This window comes from Diachasma alloeum, unplaced genomic scaffold (genome assembly GCF_001412515.2).
Source record: "Diachasma alloeum isolate Michigan unplaced genomic scaffold, Dall2.0 Dall_scaffold_00603, whole genome shotgun sequence".
Lineage (NCBI taxonomy): Eukaryota > Metazoa > Arthropoda > Insecta > Hymenoptera > Braconidae > Diachasma > Diachasma alloeum.
Window position 1 is genome coordinate 171,472 of NW_021680735.1, and position 15,525 is coordinate 186,996.

Sequence of the window (15,525 nt, forward strand, 5' to 3'; positions counted from 1 at the left end):
AATCAACGAGAGGCATTCACTCTCGACTTTCATGGAGGAAAGATGCTACCAAAATTGGGAAATCCACGATCATAATACGTTTGTCACAAGATCCTTCCCACTCGAGGAAAAAATTCAATCGAAATTCCATCGAAAGCTCTATTTATTTTTTGCTGATTATTTTTGGTAATCGGATCTGGTCTTCCCTGAGCCAATTAGAGTTCAGTATTCAATAACATGAAGTACATTTCCCTCATGTTTTCCTGCGTATCAACGATCGGGATAAGTTTTGCACAAAAATTTTAATCTGCAAAACTTCTCCCTCTCGTTGCAACGCAACAAAACAATCGGGAAATATCCGATAATTTTGCAGGTCTCGTGGTATTATTACTGCTTATATTCCGAAATTTCACAGCTTTTCATCAGATTTTCCAAAAAGAATGTTCACTATTTCATAGAAAAAATTAGAAGATTGTCATCTGTCTATACACCTCACTGCATTGAAATGATTTCCATAGAGATATCTCACCCGAGTAAATTGTATAGAAAAATAAAAATCTAATTTGTTTCTATGGAACAAAACGTGTGAAAAAAGCTGCGGAATTATTCACTGAAATTTTCTAAAAGAATTCGAATACAAATGAAGTAATGAAGTGAATTCCTCTAGAATTTTTTCGTACGTGTCGTGAGATGTTCACATTTTAGTGTAATCCCTCCTCCAATACAATCCAATCCAGATAATCGAGAAAACAATAATCATCAACGATTTCACTCCACCCCTCGATCAATCAATAAACCCCCAGTACCCCCCTTACAGTATGAAATAAACACGGTTAGCTCATAGAAACTTGTCCATTAGCGAGTAGTCTCTCAACCGCAGCATTTATATCTCCAAACGTAGCAATGAGCGCTTGTAGATTAGCATCACGATTGAGAAAACCCATGGCAGTCAGCTGTTCCAACTGTGCCCTGTAGCGTTCCTCAGGTGGTACAGCACCATTACCCTCACCACCCTGATTGAGTGCCATTGATGATACCATTCTAGCCATAAATTGTGAGAAAAAATCATTTGATTCTCTAACTGGATCCGCTGGATTTGATGGATTTGTTGCTGCCCCTGTGGCACCTGTTTCAGTTCCTGTTGATGGAGTAGTTGGCGTTGCTGTTGCACCACCTGTGGGTATTGTGGGGGCTGTTTGATTGCCTAGGCCCATGGTGCCCACGAAATCAGGGGCTACAGTGCGTAATTGCTCCATTCCCTAGTGAATCAGACATAATATCCAAAATACAGTGGATTAATATCGATGATGTATGGAATAGCCATTTTGATGATTGCTAAATCTCAAATATTTTGTGTTGAAAGTTTGAAATGTGGTGAAGATGAAAAATATTTGTTGTAAAAATAGATTTGGCTGTTTCCCATTTAAATGGAAATGGGTTGGGGCCATTTGATCCCAACTCTGCCATTATAATGTTCAAGAAACCGGAAAGTTGAGCAAAATGCAGTTTTCTGTTGCTAAATTAAATACAGCCGCATTGAGAATATGACGATGTAATCAATCTAAGTTGATTGACAAAGGCCCCTACTGGGAAATTTGAAAAAAAAATTAAAAAATTTGATATTACCAACAAAGTCTTTTACGGCATATTTTAGAGTGAATATGGAAATTAATCGTGTAATAGCTGCATTGATTCAAAAAAATACTCATTATTGTTAGATTATAATTTTTCTTGCAAATACTAGTTATTTCTATAAATTGAATTCCGATTTTGTTCATGATTTTTTTCTCAATTCTATATCATGAGATAAGGCTTCAGTCTAAATTTCAGTCCAAGATAAAGTTTTTAGAACGAGTTATGATTTTTTTTTAATTTTGCGTTTTTTTCGCTTGTCAAAAAAAAATTCTTATCGCCTTTGATTCCCACTGAACAAAGTCGGTGTCATCGATTTTTTGTCGACTCCCGGTTTCACGTGCAATCGCCCAGGAAGAAATTGAATAGTTGATGAATATCGAGACAAATCAATAATCAAGTCGAAGTAAGCCCTAAAATGTAGATTTCTGCGAATCTCCATGGAATTTGTTCTCCATCTTCTGCGATTTTAATGATTAAGAGCTGAAGTTCAAATCTGTCCTTCAAGAAACTAAGATTGATAAGTCTATGGAAATAGATTTGCCGTATTCACTGTACTCAATGATATGAATTTTGTCCTGCGGAATTCAATTCTCCTCTATCTCCATCGAGTTTGCCAATAAACACATCGGAGCGCCCCAACATCCGCGCAAGTATTAACGTCCTGCCCACTTCCCTCCCATCCATGATAACTCTTCATCTATCGCAGTTAAGAGAAAAAGTTATACGATAAAAAATGTGTATTTTTCCATAACTAACATCGTTTGTTTGGAATTTTTTTCTCTATCTGCAATCGTTTCCATGATATGATCGATTAAACAATCAAAATGTTATAAATAAATAGACCTGACCATAACTTGTAAAAATCGACGTCGGAATCGGATTCAGCACATCCGTTAAGGTAAATTCCATTGATAAAATGTAATTTTTTTCTTAGCGCATACAGAAAAAGGGTTAGCGTAGGGCGTACTATTTCTATTTCCACTCTAAAAAATAGCTTGAAACAACTTTTTGGTAGCATAAAATTGTTGTGAATTTTTTCAGATTTCTAAAATGGAGCTTTCGTTAATCTACTTCAAAAATTGATAAAAAATTAAAGAATTGATTAAAAAAATCTGAAAAAAAATCAGGGTGGATTTTTCATCGAGTAGAATCATGAAAAAAAAATGAAATGAATCTGAGATGGTCAGGGTTTAAACCGGTAGAATTGACATGGAATGCTCCATATATAATCGATCTTCAATGTATAAGAAATCTTATTGCAATAGCCTGCGACTTGTAAAGCTCATAGTCTCCCCTGCAGTAAAAATTGGATTGGTTTTGTTTATTCGTCGTCAGACGACTATTTAGCAAAACTCAAATTCTTAAATCATCAATAATATTGGTATCGATAACGTAAGAATTTGGGTTTTGCTAAATAGTCGTCTGAGGACGAAAAAACTTGTAATCCAGTTTCTACTCCGATGATAAGTTCCATTGTTTCTTAACGCGAATTTTGAGACACCCTTGTTTTAAAAAGAATGTGGATATAGTACCTGTTGAATCTGCATTATCGCTGCCAATGCGTCTGGATTTGTAACGACACTTTGGATCTGTGGGTTCTGCATCTGTTGGATGAAGGCCGGCAGCATTGATCTCATCTGCTCCTGCATCTGTGGATTGGATCTGAAGAAGGGGTTTGAAGCTAAAACACCTTCGGCTATTGCTGGATCATCAGCCATTGCTTCCAGGATTGATCTTGTGTAGGGGGCCACCAGCATATTTCGCATGAGCTGGGGATTTTCCATCATCTGGGCAGCAAGGCTCTGCATCCCTGGGGAGTCCAGGAGACCTCGACCTGGTCCACCCAGCCCTCCTAGGCCTCCCAGGCTGCCGAGTCCTCCCAGACCGCCTGGGGCAGCTCTCGGGGCAGCTCCTGAGGCTGGAGAATCTGAATTCGGATTCCAGGGGTTGGGGAGGGGATCTCGGTTCTCCTGGCCCTGTTGGGGATTTGTCGCCGGCTCTGAGGCGTTCTCGATTAATGCTGCGAAGGGGTTGCGCTCGTTTGTTACAGCCGCCAGCATTGGCTCTTGAATGTCTCGGTACATGCGACGAAGGGCACTGTGACCACCGGGAATCGATTCTAGATTGGAGAGCGCTCGGTCGTGGGAACGCATCAGCTCTTGGAGCATTGAGGGGTTGCGAGCTAGCTCCATTGTTTGTCTAGAAAAGGAAGGGTTGAAGTGAATGGAAGATCACAGGAAAAAGTCATTTAAAGCAGGGGAGAGTGGGGCAACATGAAACAGTCGTAAAACAACTGTTTGATGCAGTTCAAGCAAAAAAATGTTTATCAACTTTCAGCTAGATTTTAACTAGATTATTAAACAATTAATTATTAGGAATAAAGGGACCGACGGCGGTGGCTGTGGTTAGAGTGTGGGATTGGCATGCGGAAGACCCGGGTTCGATTCCCGGCAGGGGGGGGGGGGGGGGGGGATTTGTAACACTCTAAATCTCACGGTTTCATTGTCGAGCGGGAGTCTCGCAAGAGACGACTGTACCTGGGCAGATTTTTCCCTCAAATGAGGTTTTCCCTTATCCTTCGGCAAATCCGGTACAGGGAGTTGGGGGGCGGGAAGGGAACAAATCGTAAAGCCCCGAAAGGGTATACGAGAAGAAATTTTTTTTTTTTTATTAGGAATAAAGGGTCAAATACACTGTATAGTTATGGCTCGAGAAAGACTGAATGTCAATAGAGTAGAATTATGAAGAAACAAAAATGATTTTCCTCGTTGTGATGAGAAACAAAATCGAGTATAAATGTATAAATTAATTATTAGCAAGTGGACTGTAGTGATGACCTCGTTGTGATAAGGAAAAAAATTCGAGTTTCAAATAAGATGGAAAACTGAAACTTGGAATGTTTACGTAACATTCATCGCTTCCAGAATATTCATTAATTAAACTCTATCGAAGACTCTTGAAGCTTCTGCTATAATTTGAATTCATAATGAGGATCTTTTTTTCGTATTTGTTGTAACAATTTCAATAGAGAGAGTTCGAGTTTCTATTAAAATTTTGATGAATCAAACATTAAATTATCGCTTATTCGAAAAAAGTCGAGTTTGGTTTGTAGACGAAGAATTTGTCGCCAAAAACTAACACTTATCAACAAGGTAATTGAATAATTAATGATTAGTAAGAAAAGTTCTATTAAACAGTAATTATTACCTCAATAATTCTGGATTATTTAACATGTGACTGATTTCTGGATTACGCTGCATGAGCTCTTGCATCTGTGGATTAGCCGAGACGAGCATGCGAACATTGTCAGGATTATCCATGAGACTCTGCACCAGTGGATTATCAAAAACTTGACGCATTGTTTCTGGATTTGAGAGTAATTCACGCTGCATGCGTTGCTGGAGGTCAACGAAGTTTGCTGAACCCAGACCGAGATTTTCTAATCCAGCTAGACCACCGAGACCACCCAAACCAAATGGACTGGCACCTATATCAGCTGTGAACAGAGGGGAGAAATTGTTAATAATTGTATGCAAAAAAAACGAGTGAAAGAACAGAAAATGAATCATTCAAGAGGAATGAAAATTCACAAGTATATAAAATAGTATAAAACAGAATATTTTCAAAACAATTGGAAAAAACGAATTATACTTGTTATGTAATTCAAATTCAGTTCTTCAATTAAGTGTGTACATTTTGTATGGTATACTAATATTTATGTGAAATATTATTAATCGTGAATTAATAACCAGGTGAAATATCAAATGGATATTTGTTGATTAAATGATTCTCTATGGAACGAATGGTTGCAAGAGATTTTTTGAGTTGATTTTGAGGAGGGATCGGCAAAAAATGTTACTGAGTAATTTTAAAAGAAGTTTACCATAGATTAATCACAATTCCATACGATTTGATTCAAATTTCAAAATAATTTCCAATTCTTAATTATAATTGAACAATTAATTCTAAATATCTGAATTTGATTTTTCAATTAATTAGATAATTCTCATTCTTGCGAAGTTGATTACTGATTTATAAAATATTTGAAAAATTGAAAATGTTGATTGATAATTAATATAATAAAAATTTTATATGTAATAAAATAATTTTAATTCTATATCATTCTTAAAATATTTAAAAAATATTCTCGATTCTCATTTAACATGAGTGGTGCAATTTTTTATCTAAAAAAAAACGAAATTAGCTGTAGGATTTGCATGTCAAAAAACTAATTCATGATTGTTATTGCACACATTTTTTCAAAAATTATGAAATAAAAAAAATCTCTGTAGCTAAAAAATTGGAGGCCCTGGACTATTGTCAACATTTTAAGCGTCTGTGGGGCAAACGAGCAATAAAAAATTACTTCGTTACACTAATTATTCGTTTTTATACATATATAATCGATCTTCAATGTACGAGAAATCTCATTCCAATAGTCCACAACTTTTAACAAGTAATTTTCCAACAGTGCTGGACTGAGTAAAAGGCATCTCAATCCATCTAACCTGCAGGCCTCGACGGTGGTTGCTGAGACGCCTCCTGGTTGTTGGGCTGCTGTGATCTCAGGGCCTTGACCACCAAATGCACTGTCAACCCATCCTTAACATTGTGTGTCCCAAGTGTCTCATGATCCTTCATGATTTTCCCCGCGAAAATCAGGCACAACTGTTCGGGCTGGGCGTTGAACTTCTTCGACACCGCCTCCTTGAACTGTCCCCCAACCCCAACACCACCAATTAATCGAGATAAATTGATTAAATTCCCAAACAATTGCACGAAATGACGAAATTCATGTCAATGTTGTTCCAGTGCTTAACCAACGTGACAGCACCCGAACCCAAAAACCACAGACACCCTCCATTTTATCAGCAACATTGAGTAACAAATATCCTGGATACTTACGTCCTTGATCGAGGCATTCTCCTCAATCTCGATCGTCTGTTTCTCCTTGGGTGTTTTAATAAAAATCGTTATTTTCTTCGGACTGTCCTGTCCCTCTGCCATCTTGTACCGCCTGATGACTCGTTACTTTCGGCTCCCCCCTGCACTTCACTTCACGGATTTCTTTTTTTTCCAATCGTTTTATTGGTTGTACATATATATGTATGTATTACATACACGAAACGGCGCCTCGGCGGCGAGCTTCAAAAACCTATGTAAATGGGTTTAATTCCACGTTTTATTATTTGGCGATGGTAACCCCCGAATTGGGGCGAACCGAGGCCGCAGGAATCACGGATATTGGCGAATTGTTTGTCACTTGTTTGTCACCTCGGAGTTTTGTAGTGTTATTTTTTTTTCGGGAATTCGGGCGCGATCTACGCTGTATTTTACGTGGGGACCGTGCGTTCGGCCACGGCAGGGTCATAAATTGTGTAATTGGAGAGGCATGGGGAGTTAAGGTCGGTTTGGGAGGGATGACGGCCATTTTCATCAGTCCTCGCAAGATGACGGCACTTGGTGGTGGAGAGCTGAATTGAGCAGTAAAATATAGGGATGGGCGATCATTTTACTAAAGATGAAAGAAACGTGAAGTTGTTTTATATCGAAATATCTCGAAACTGCCTGACCGCTAATTCTTAATTCTGATTAGTCAATATGTGACACGAAGTTACTCACAAAAAAAACACTCGGCATTTTCAAATTCTTCAGTATATAATTTCAAATTCTTCAGTGGTAAATTTTTTTTTCACGTCATATATATTTATTTCACAGGTATATATATCATCGGTGAAATTAATAAATTCTGTCCTTTTATGGAGACCGATTATTTTAAAAAATTGAAGATAATTAATTGAAAATGCAAAATTCTTTATAGATTATTTTACTCTACTTCGCTATTCACTTCAATCATTAGTCGAATTCTCTTTGATTCATTATCAATATTTATAAGGTATTCGGAGTGCTCTATAATATTTTATGTCAAGTCGTAGGGAAGTCGAGTTTTGAGCAGGCTGCGCGAAGCGCAGCGTGCGTTAAACTCGACTTATTGCACGGCGGGACATAAAATAATATTTTATGCCCGAAGTACTGACATCTGTGTCTAACCGAACAAAGTGAAGTTAAAATTTGCGGTTTCTCTGTCCTCGGAACATAATATACTATTTTTTATGATATTTATGCGTATTCGTCAGTCGAAATAAAATAAAGCATTCTAGTAACTGCAAATTGCAAGCTTTTCGAAGTAATGTAAAAAATGTAAAAAACCCGTCGAGGTAATTGACGTAAATTACGTCGGTAAAGAACAGTGTAATTTATCAACGTAATTTACACGCCCAACCCTGCAAAAAGGGAGGTTCAAATGCTAACACCAGGCATTTGTACCTCCCCGAGGCCATGTGTAAGAAAAATGAAGAAAGTGGCTAATTTTTCTCATCATTTATAATTTTATGGAGATAAAATAATGATCTTTCTTTTCTTCAGTTGAGCATTCTAAACCAATCGGTTTATTCTGATGGAGAATAATAATGTCAATAGAAAAGTGAAAGACCAATAGATCATTTACATGAGTATCTCATCCATTTACTTTAATGTTTTTCGCGAATAATTCAATTACTCTCATGTTGAGTGTACTAAAGAAGACTTTTGAAGACATGATGATGATATTTGGATTCGGAAATACTCAATCGTCAAAATCTTCAACTAAATTACCTACGTGAAATAATATGAAAAAAAATGTTCACCAAGAAATTTTTTTTTTCAACAATCGTTTTTACAACTAAAATCATGATGAAAATTGTTTGATCTTTTCGAAATTCCCGCCCTATTCCACCATCTCGGGATGTTCATCACAAGATGGCGGCCGTCGTCAAAGGACGAAATGGCGACATCTGGGTATCAGCCCCAACCTCTCCGACATCGAATAACGTCCTCAACCACTAGTTTAAACCATTCGTGCATAATTTTTATTTAATTCTTAGCTCGAGCGGTGATCTGGGTAAAATTGAAAATATGGAGACCGAAGCCAGGTGAAACTTTATCTGAAGATGATGAAGGTTTTTCAAACGAGTCTATGCGTATGTGTTTTGATATTATTTGTCCTCGAATCCGATAAACGAGATAAGTTTAATTGATTTATCTATTTTGGAAAATTTTAGTGTCTGACGAAGAACTCGGCCCAGCTTTCATGGAGAACACCTTTCGAAATGACTAAGAAGGATCGGATATTATGTTTAATTGAAACATTTGTTCATGAAAAATAAATCTCTTCCCTGGAAAAAATGCATTTTCCACTGTTCTCATGGTTCCGTTGAATATCACCAGTTTTGTCACCGCGTCGACGACCTGAAATTCCTGTCACCAGATGCCCTTACGCAATCACCAGATCTGGTGATAAAATCACCGACCTGGCAACACTGTGCTACTACCGAGTTACCGGCACAGGCAGCTCGCCCAGCCGTCAGATTTGACCGTGGCGCCATCCCTCCGTTGGGGTGATACTATTTTTAGCTTGGGATCGCCTGAACCCCGAGATCTGAGCCTCTGCTTTAGTCTATCCTCTTTGGCCCGTAACTCCAAAAACCCTTTGCCCCGGATTTCTCAAATATCTCCGGAACTACTCCATGAACCGGAAAATTCGAGAGTGCCTTGTCAGCCCACGAAAAACCCCCCAAAAAATTTCCCCCGACATTTTCCTCGGAACGCAGTAGCTCCGGAAACATTTTGTCGATAAATCCCGTAGTTTCCGCAGCATTTCGTAGCAACTCCCGTTGAAAATGAATCGATGACTGTGTCCCCCACTCACTTCTCCGCAATTCCTCCTCCACAATAATAAAATCTGACAACAGAAAGCAACATGTCCGCCATATACGGCAGCCATCGGCCATCCAGTCTAGTCCAGCTCCGGTCCTTGGACTGTCGAGTAGGATGATCGCGGTTACTCGAAACTCCCTTATCCCAGGATCAACTCAGGCAACAAATAAATGAAACAGTGAATTACGGGGTAATTGATAATTGACAACAATGCGGGGAATTGAGTGCCCGGGGGAGAGAAAATAAACAAACATTTCTCTCATCGGGAATTCGGCTTTTTGGAAGTTGTGAGGTGATCGCTTGTGAAGTAGTAGCTGCTCTGTCCTGTCAAGTTCTGGAGGCATTTGGGAAACAGGATATGGATGACTCGAGTGTTCGCGTCGCCGTTCGGTGAGTAGTTTTCGTCCTCATGCATTTTTTGAAAATTTGTAAGAATTTTTTTTGGAGATTATTCGATTGCGCTGGAAGTAGTCAGGTGATTGAAGGCTTGGAGTGTTTTGGGGATCGATGCCTTGCTTTTACGTCTCTAGAGAAGAGCAAAATTTATGAAATTCAAAATTCATTTATTCATAATCTATTGTAAATAAAGTAACACGGATACTTAACTTTATTCATTGGAGTGTAACGAACATTTAGAAAAAAAAAAGGTAAAATCGTATGAAAATTACGCCGCAAGCAGCATTTTGAAGGTAAAAACAAGAAAACATGGAGTTTTTCGTGGTTATAGGGGGCAAAATCGATCGGGTCCGCGGTTTTCCGTAGTTATTCCCATATTCCGTCATATATCAAACTATTCAATGGGTCCCAGCCTAGTGGAGACTTAAATTTCACCGACGTACCCCCTTAAGGATGTTTAGCCATTTTCAGCAAATCTTATTTTCTCATGTTCAAGGAAAATTCTATAATTTTTTTGCCTGATAGCAAAACATATGAAACTAACTTCTTTGATCTTAAAAAAAATTTAATCGCAGTAGTCTCGCCAGAAATGAATAAACAAATTTTTCTTTATACACGGGCTCTTACTCGATTTATGTTGAAATTTAGGGGAGATTGGGGTAAAACAGACACTTTTGACTTTTTTTTTAAATGTTAATGAGGGGTTGAAATAGTGACAATAACAATTCTTTCCCTTTGAGACGAGTCTAAACAGAGCTCAATTGATAAATTTGTTTCTGAGTTATGAATAATTAAAAAAAAGTCTAAAGTGTCAATTTTACCCCACCCTCCCCTATAATTTACCTACTAGAAGGCTCGAAATATAGAAATAAAAATATAAGGTAATGTTCAAAACTAAGGATGTTTAGCCATTTTCGGAAAATCTTAACTTTTTCATGTTCAAGGAAAATTCTATAATTTTTTTGGCTGATAGCAGAACATATGAAACTAACTTCTTTAACGTTAAAAAAATTGAATCGCAGTAGTCTCGCCACAAATAAATAAACAAATTTTCCTTTTTTCTTATGGGATTTATGTTGAAATTTATAATTCACCTACTAGAGGACTCGAAAAATAAAAATAAAAACAGAAGGTAATGTGCAAAACTATACTGAATCGAATGGCCAGAGAAAAATTTGGGGTACCCAGGCAAAAAGAGGAAATATTAGAAAGATTGTATCCCATATAAGCGCAGTTTAGCGTATGCGTTTCGTGCATTTTGTCTACTTCATTACCAAGTAATAGACGTGGGTTGGCGGATTGAAATTCAGTAACGAAGCGGTAAACCGGGTCAAGTCAATTTTGACTATTGGCCAGTTTTTGATTAATATATCGGAATCTAAAACAGATAGCAAAATTTTTGGCGGGACCTTTCTTGTAGAGCCAATTGAGAACTACAAAAAAGGTCATGGCAGAAATTTTACTATTTCTCTTAGATTTCGAGATATTCATCAAAAACTGACCGAAAGTCAAAATCGACTTAGCCCGGTTTACTGCTTCGCTACTGAATTTTTATCAAGATAAAGGGAATCACTTCATCTCTCAGTTGAAAAAAATTCAATTTTTTTTCGAATACTTGCGATTTTGGATAAACATCTTTAAGCCGTCATTCCATTAATTCAGAACATTTTTTAGAAGTTATCGTGGGACAACCGATTTTCGAGAAAATTTGAAAATTAAAAAATTAATCGACGAATTAAACTTTAATTGATGGCGATTGATAAGGGTCAGTGATACCTACATTTGAAAAGAAAAGAGATTCAATTCCATCCATTCATTAGTGAACAATTGAAGAAAAACTTTGTTACATATGTACACACATACACTTTTTGCATCATACTGGGTCGATATTATTTATAACACAAAAAATCCAAAACTTCAATTTGAACGATTACGAAACAATAACAAATACTTGTCATTATTATTCACGATTTTTCAAAATCATCTCCATAGTCTCGTTTTAATGCTTAAAAAATTATCTTAAAAATAGTTCAGAGTTTTCTCAATTATCTCCAACAATTCTCGAGCTATTACAAATGAAAAAACCTTTTTCTTCTATCCTTCACTAGTTGTTTTGGCTATTAATTTAGTCTCTTAGAGATGAAAAATCTCATGCTGAGGCCACGAGTCTTTAACGGGAACGTGGGTGGTTAGAATTAGCCTTGTAGGCGAAGCTACAAGGCCAGTACAGATTTTTTACACCTCAATGTTTCCACAATTGATTCACGATTTGTTTCTCCAGTGAATTTCATCCTCTCCCCTATTTTTTTTCGCTTACTGTTCATTAGGAACAAGTACTCCGATACAAATGTTTTCGTTTTCTCTGAGAATGGGAACTTTCATGTGGGGGGAAATCAGTGTCACCTCCTAGATATTCGTAAATGGTATATAAACTACAAATCTGTGACTTTCACCGAACACGATATCGTGGGTAGACCGGTAAATGCGACTGATGCGTGACGAAAATTCCTCGGTTTGCATAAAAATAATGAATTGAGAGGTATTTATGACAGTAATTGGGTTTCATAATTCATGAATTGTTATTTTATGAATTATTTATGCCGGAAGATTCTTTGCGTCCCACTGAACATCCTTGTTATGAAAATCATTTTATTGGTTTAATTTGATTTTCTTTACGCTGAGAGAAGAAGAATCTTCCCACAACGAGAAAATAATTTTTTTTTTTAGAAGTACATCAAAAAACAATTTTTTCGTGAGAAGACCCGGTAAACCGCGATTCCAAGCTCGGTTTGATCGCGGTTTACGGGCCTTCTGACGAAAAATTGCATTCATCACACGGTCCAAAAGTATTTTCTGACGAATGTGATTATAGGCCTCGCCGTCGGCTCGGCCTACAAAGCCACATTTAAGGCCCGGGTGGATTATCTTTCGAACGTAATCTTGGTTGTTTTTCTTATTTTGATAATCTGAAATGATTTCTAATTGCTATTCAGTTTTACATAGCCCTAGAGTCTCCAAAAATTATGATTGTACAATCAAAAAAACGTTGCAAAAGAGCTGAACATTTTCAAAGAGCGTTTTTGAATTATATTGGGAAATAAACCCGATAGGGAGGAAATTGCAAATTAATAATTTGAAGTATCTAATGGCTGTTAGGTCGTCATTTGTCACAGTAGTCAATGGCTGTCAGAACGTTAGTTACCGTGATAAATTATCCATTGACTATTTCCTCTCTATCGGACTTATTTCTTAATCTTTATTAAAGACGCTCATCGAAAATCTTCAGTTATTTTTCTACTTTTTTTTATTGTACAATCATAATTTCTAGGGACTCCTGCGTGATGCAAAATCCAATGGAAATTGTAATATATTTCACATTATGAAGATGGAAAAACAATCGAGATAATGTTCGAAAGATAATAGACCCGGGCCTCAAATGAATCCGATTATGATTTAAAATATTCTTCCTAATGCCATCTTGACCGATTTCGATCATGAGATTGATTGCATCGTCTGTTGTAGCAAAAAATGATTGTTGAATTAATTTTCAGGGAAAGATAACAAACTTTAACGTTTGGGCAACGTTGTCGGCCAATAATGGGGCATTGAATCATTAAATTCAATTTACAATCAATCGTCACATCGTATTTTCTTAAATATTCTTTCTGTAATGTTCACTTATATACATGTAATTTCGCAGAATGAACCGTAAGGTTCGAATGCACATTAATAAAATCAACTGTTACTTGATAAAAGTTTCCAAAATTGTAGTGGAAATTACATGAAAAAACTTTCAACAGCGCTTGTCTGTAGGTGAAGAATCTATGAAAAACATTCGTGGGAAGTGCGATAAGATGACTCGGGTCATCAGCTGATTGGGACTGCCTCCAGTTATATTGAGAAATACCTCATTATTTTTTCACAACTTTTTCATGATAAAATTAAAGTCGAGACGTAGATTATGACCATCCACGTCGGACGTGATCGTTATACCTGTTTTGCGATGAATGGAGTGCCACCCACTTCTCCCTCATTCATTCTTAGTCTTTTGTACTCTCATCTCGCGGAAGATGACTCTTCTCCACGTCGAGGCACTCAAAAGTCTCTTGTCCCTATTTTTCACGATACCTCTACTTGCTGGAGAGGCGACGGAGGAAGTTTCAGGAATTCGAGGAATTATCGATTTTAAGGATGTTTATCCAAAATCGCAAGCACTTTAAAAAAATTGATTTTTTTTTTTAATCTGAAGTTCCTGTGAAATTATCTGATTTGCACTATATTTCGGCACCCATTTCTTATCTGAATTTCCTGTGAAAAATTACGATACCATCACTTAAATTTTCTGAGTCGATTCCGTAATCGGTGAGCGAATCGTGAGTTCCGTAATTTTTACTGAACATTTCTCTCCGTCCGGGAAAACGTTCCGTATATCCACGGTCAAAGTTACTGTGGAGCGTTTGAATAGACACTGCCATGAAGAAAACTTAGTTTATTCATTTCTGCCGAGACTATTGCGAGTAATTTTTTTTAACATTAGAAAAGTTAGTTTTATATGTTCTGCTGTCAGCCGAAAAAATTACAGAATTTTCCTTGACAAAAAAAAACAGATTTACCGTCAATTTACCGACACTGGCTAAACATCCTTAAGATATGAATTATGATAAATGGAATGAAACATACACGCAGCAGAACAGACGCGATGGCAGAGGAAATTAATGCGTGGAAATAAATATTTAATTTTCAATTGCGTAGGGACTAATTCACTGTGTAACCGATAAAAAAATGGAGGATCCATCGTTTTCACATCAATAAACTTTGCCTCAAAATGCAAATTAGTCCTGGCACTCTTCAAGCCATTGGAATTATGAGGAGAGTAGGATATGCAATTTTTGAAAATTACGAGCATTTTTTATAAATTAGTTTTGATTGATTTAGATGAAGCTGAAACTAGCAGAATATTCGTTAACGGAAAATTCAATTTAGGGGATATTTAAGTGTAGGAGAGTCAAATAATCATATGTACGAAGGTTTTTCAAGTACGACAGAGTTTGTACATTACTTAAAAACATTTGTACACCCCTAGATTTGCATAAAGCAAATCTTCTGCCGTCGAATCTTACGCTAGTTTCAGCTTCATTTGATTTAGATATAAGGCATCGAAACGAATATTTTTAAAACAAAAAAATAAAAGTCGGTCCACTAGTTTTGAAGATATTTGCGGAAAACGATTTAAAAACGAATGGCTTTTTCTTCAAAACTATCAAATCGATCGGGCTGAAATTTTGCACAGTGTTAGTCCTCATTAAGACCTATAATCTGTCAAAATTTCACTTTTTTTTCAAATTATTGAGCCACTTATTTAAACATTAACCACTGAGAAGGCGGCGGTGTACGTGGTCACATACAGAGATGCTCACCAAACCTCGTATTTTTACCTTTCAGATCCCCGAGTCGAATAATTGGACCTGACAAATTCTACTTAGGTCTCTCCGTTCAGAACTGGATAGGTCTTGGGAAGCCTCTTCCCAAGTGCTTCCGAGACCTTTCTACCTCTGGTTATGTCCCACTTCAGCACTTGTTAGGTGTAAGCAGGACTTGCATTCAGACTTTCCAAATCCTTGCCGGTCCCCGTAATTCTATGGGCCTATATTAAATCTGCGTTCATATCCCTATTTACTCATGCGTTATTGAAATAAAAAATGCAATTATTGTTTTTTTTTTAATCTCGAAAATCGACATTTCACGGGAGGGTGGAGGGGA

At 37.1% G+C, this 15,525-nt stretch overlaps 2 protein-coding genes across 3 annotated transcripts in view; one reads left to right on the forward strand and one right to left on the reverse strand.

Moving 5' to 3' along the window:
* Positions 1 to 289: 289 nt before the first annotated feature.
* On the reverse strand, positions 290 to 6,965 carry LOC107043578 (ubiquilin-1). Its single transcript, XM_015265126.1, has 5 exons — positions 6,520 to 6,965; positions 6,123 to 6,327; positions 4,822 to 5,110; positions 3,147 to 3,813; positions 290 to 1,238 (listed from the first exon to the last, which is right to left on the reverse strand). Exons 1-5 carry the CDS (start codon positions 6,619 to 6,621, stop codon positions 813 to 815), a joined length of 1,689 nt encoding a protein of 562 aa, XP_015120612.1. The 5' UTR covers positions 6,622 to 6,965; the 3' UTR covers positions 290 to 812.
* Positions 6,966 to 9,130: 2,165 nt separating this feature from the next.
* The window catches only part of LOC107043589 (kinesin-like protein KIF21A), a 27,090-nt gene continuing 20,695 nt past the window's right edge, over positions 9,131 to 15,525 (forward strand). Inside the window, exon 1 of one of the 2 annotated variants that reach the window (XM_015265140.1) lies at positions 9,131 to 9,759. In XM_015265140.1, the coding sequence (XP_015120626.1) occupies positions 9,728 to 9,759 (32 nt within the window). In that variant the 5' untranslated portion in view covers positions 9,131 to 9,727. The remainder of the gene's footprint in view (positions 9,760 to 15,525) is intronic. The other variant, XM_015265139.2, reaches the window with a different exon arrangement.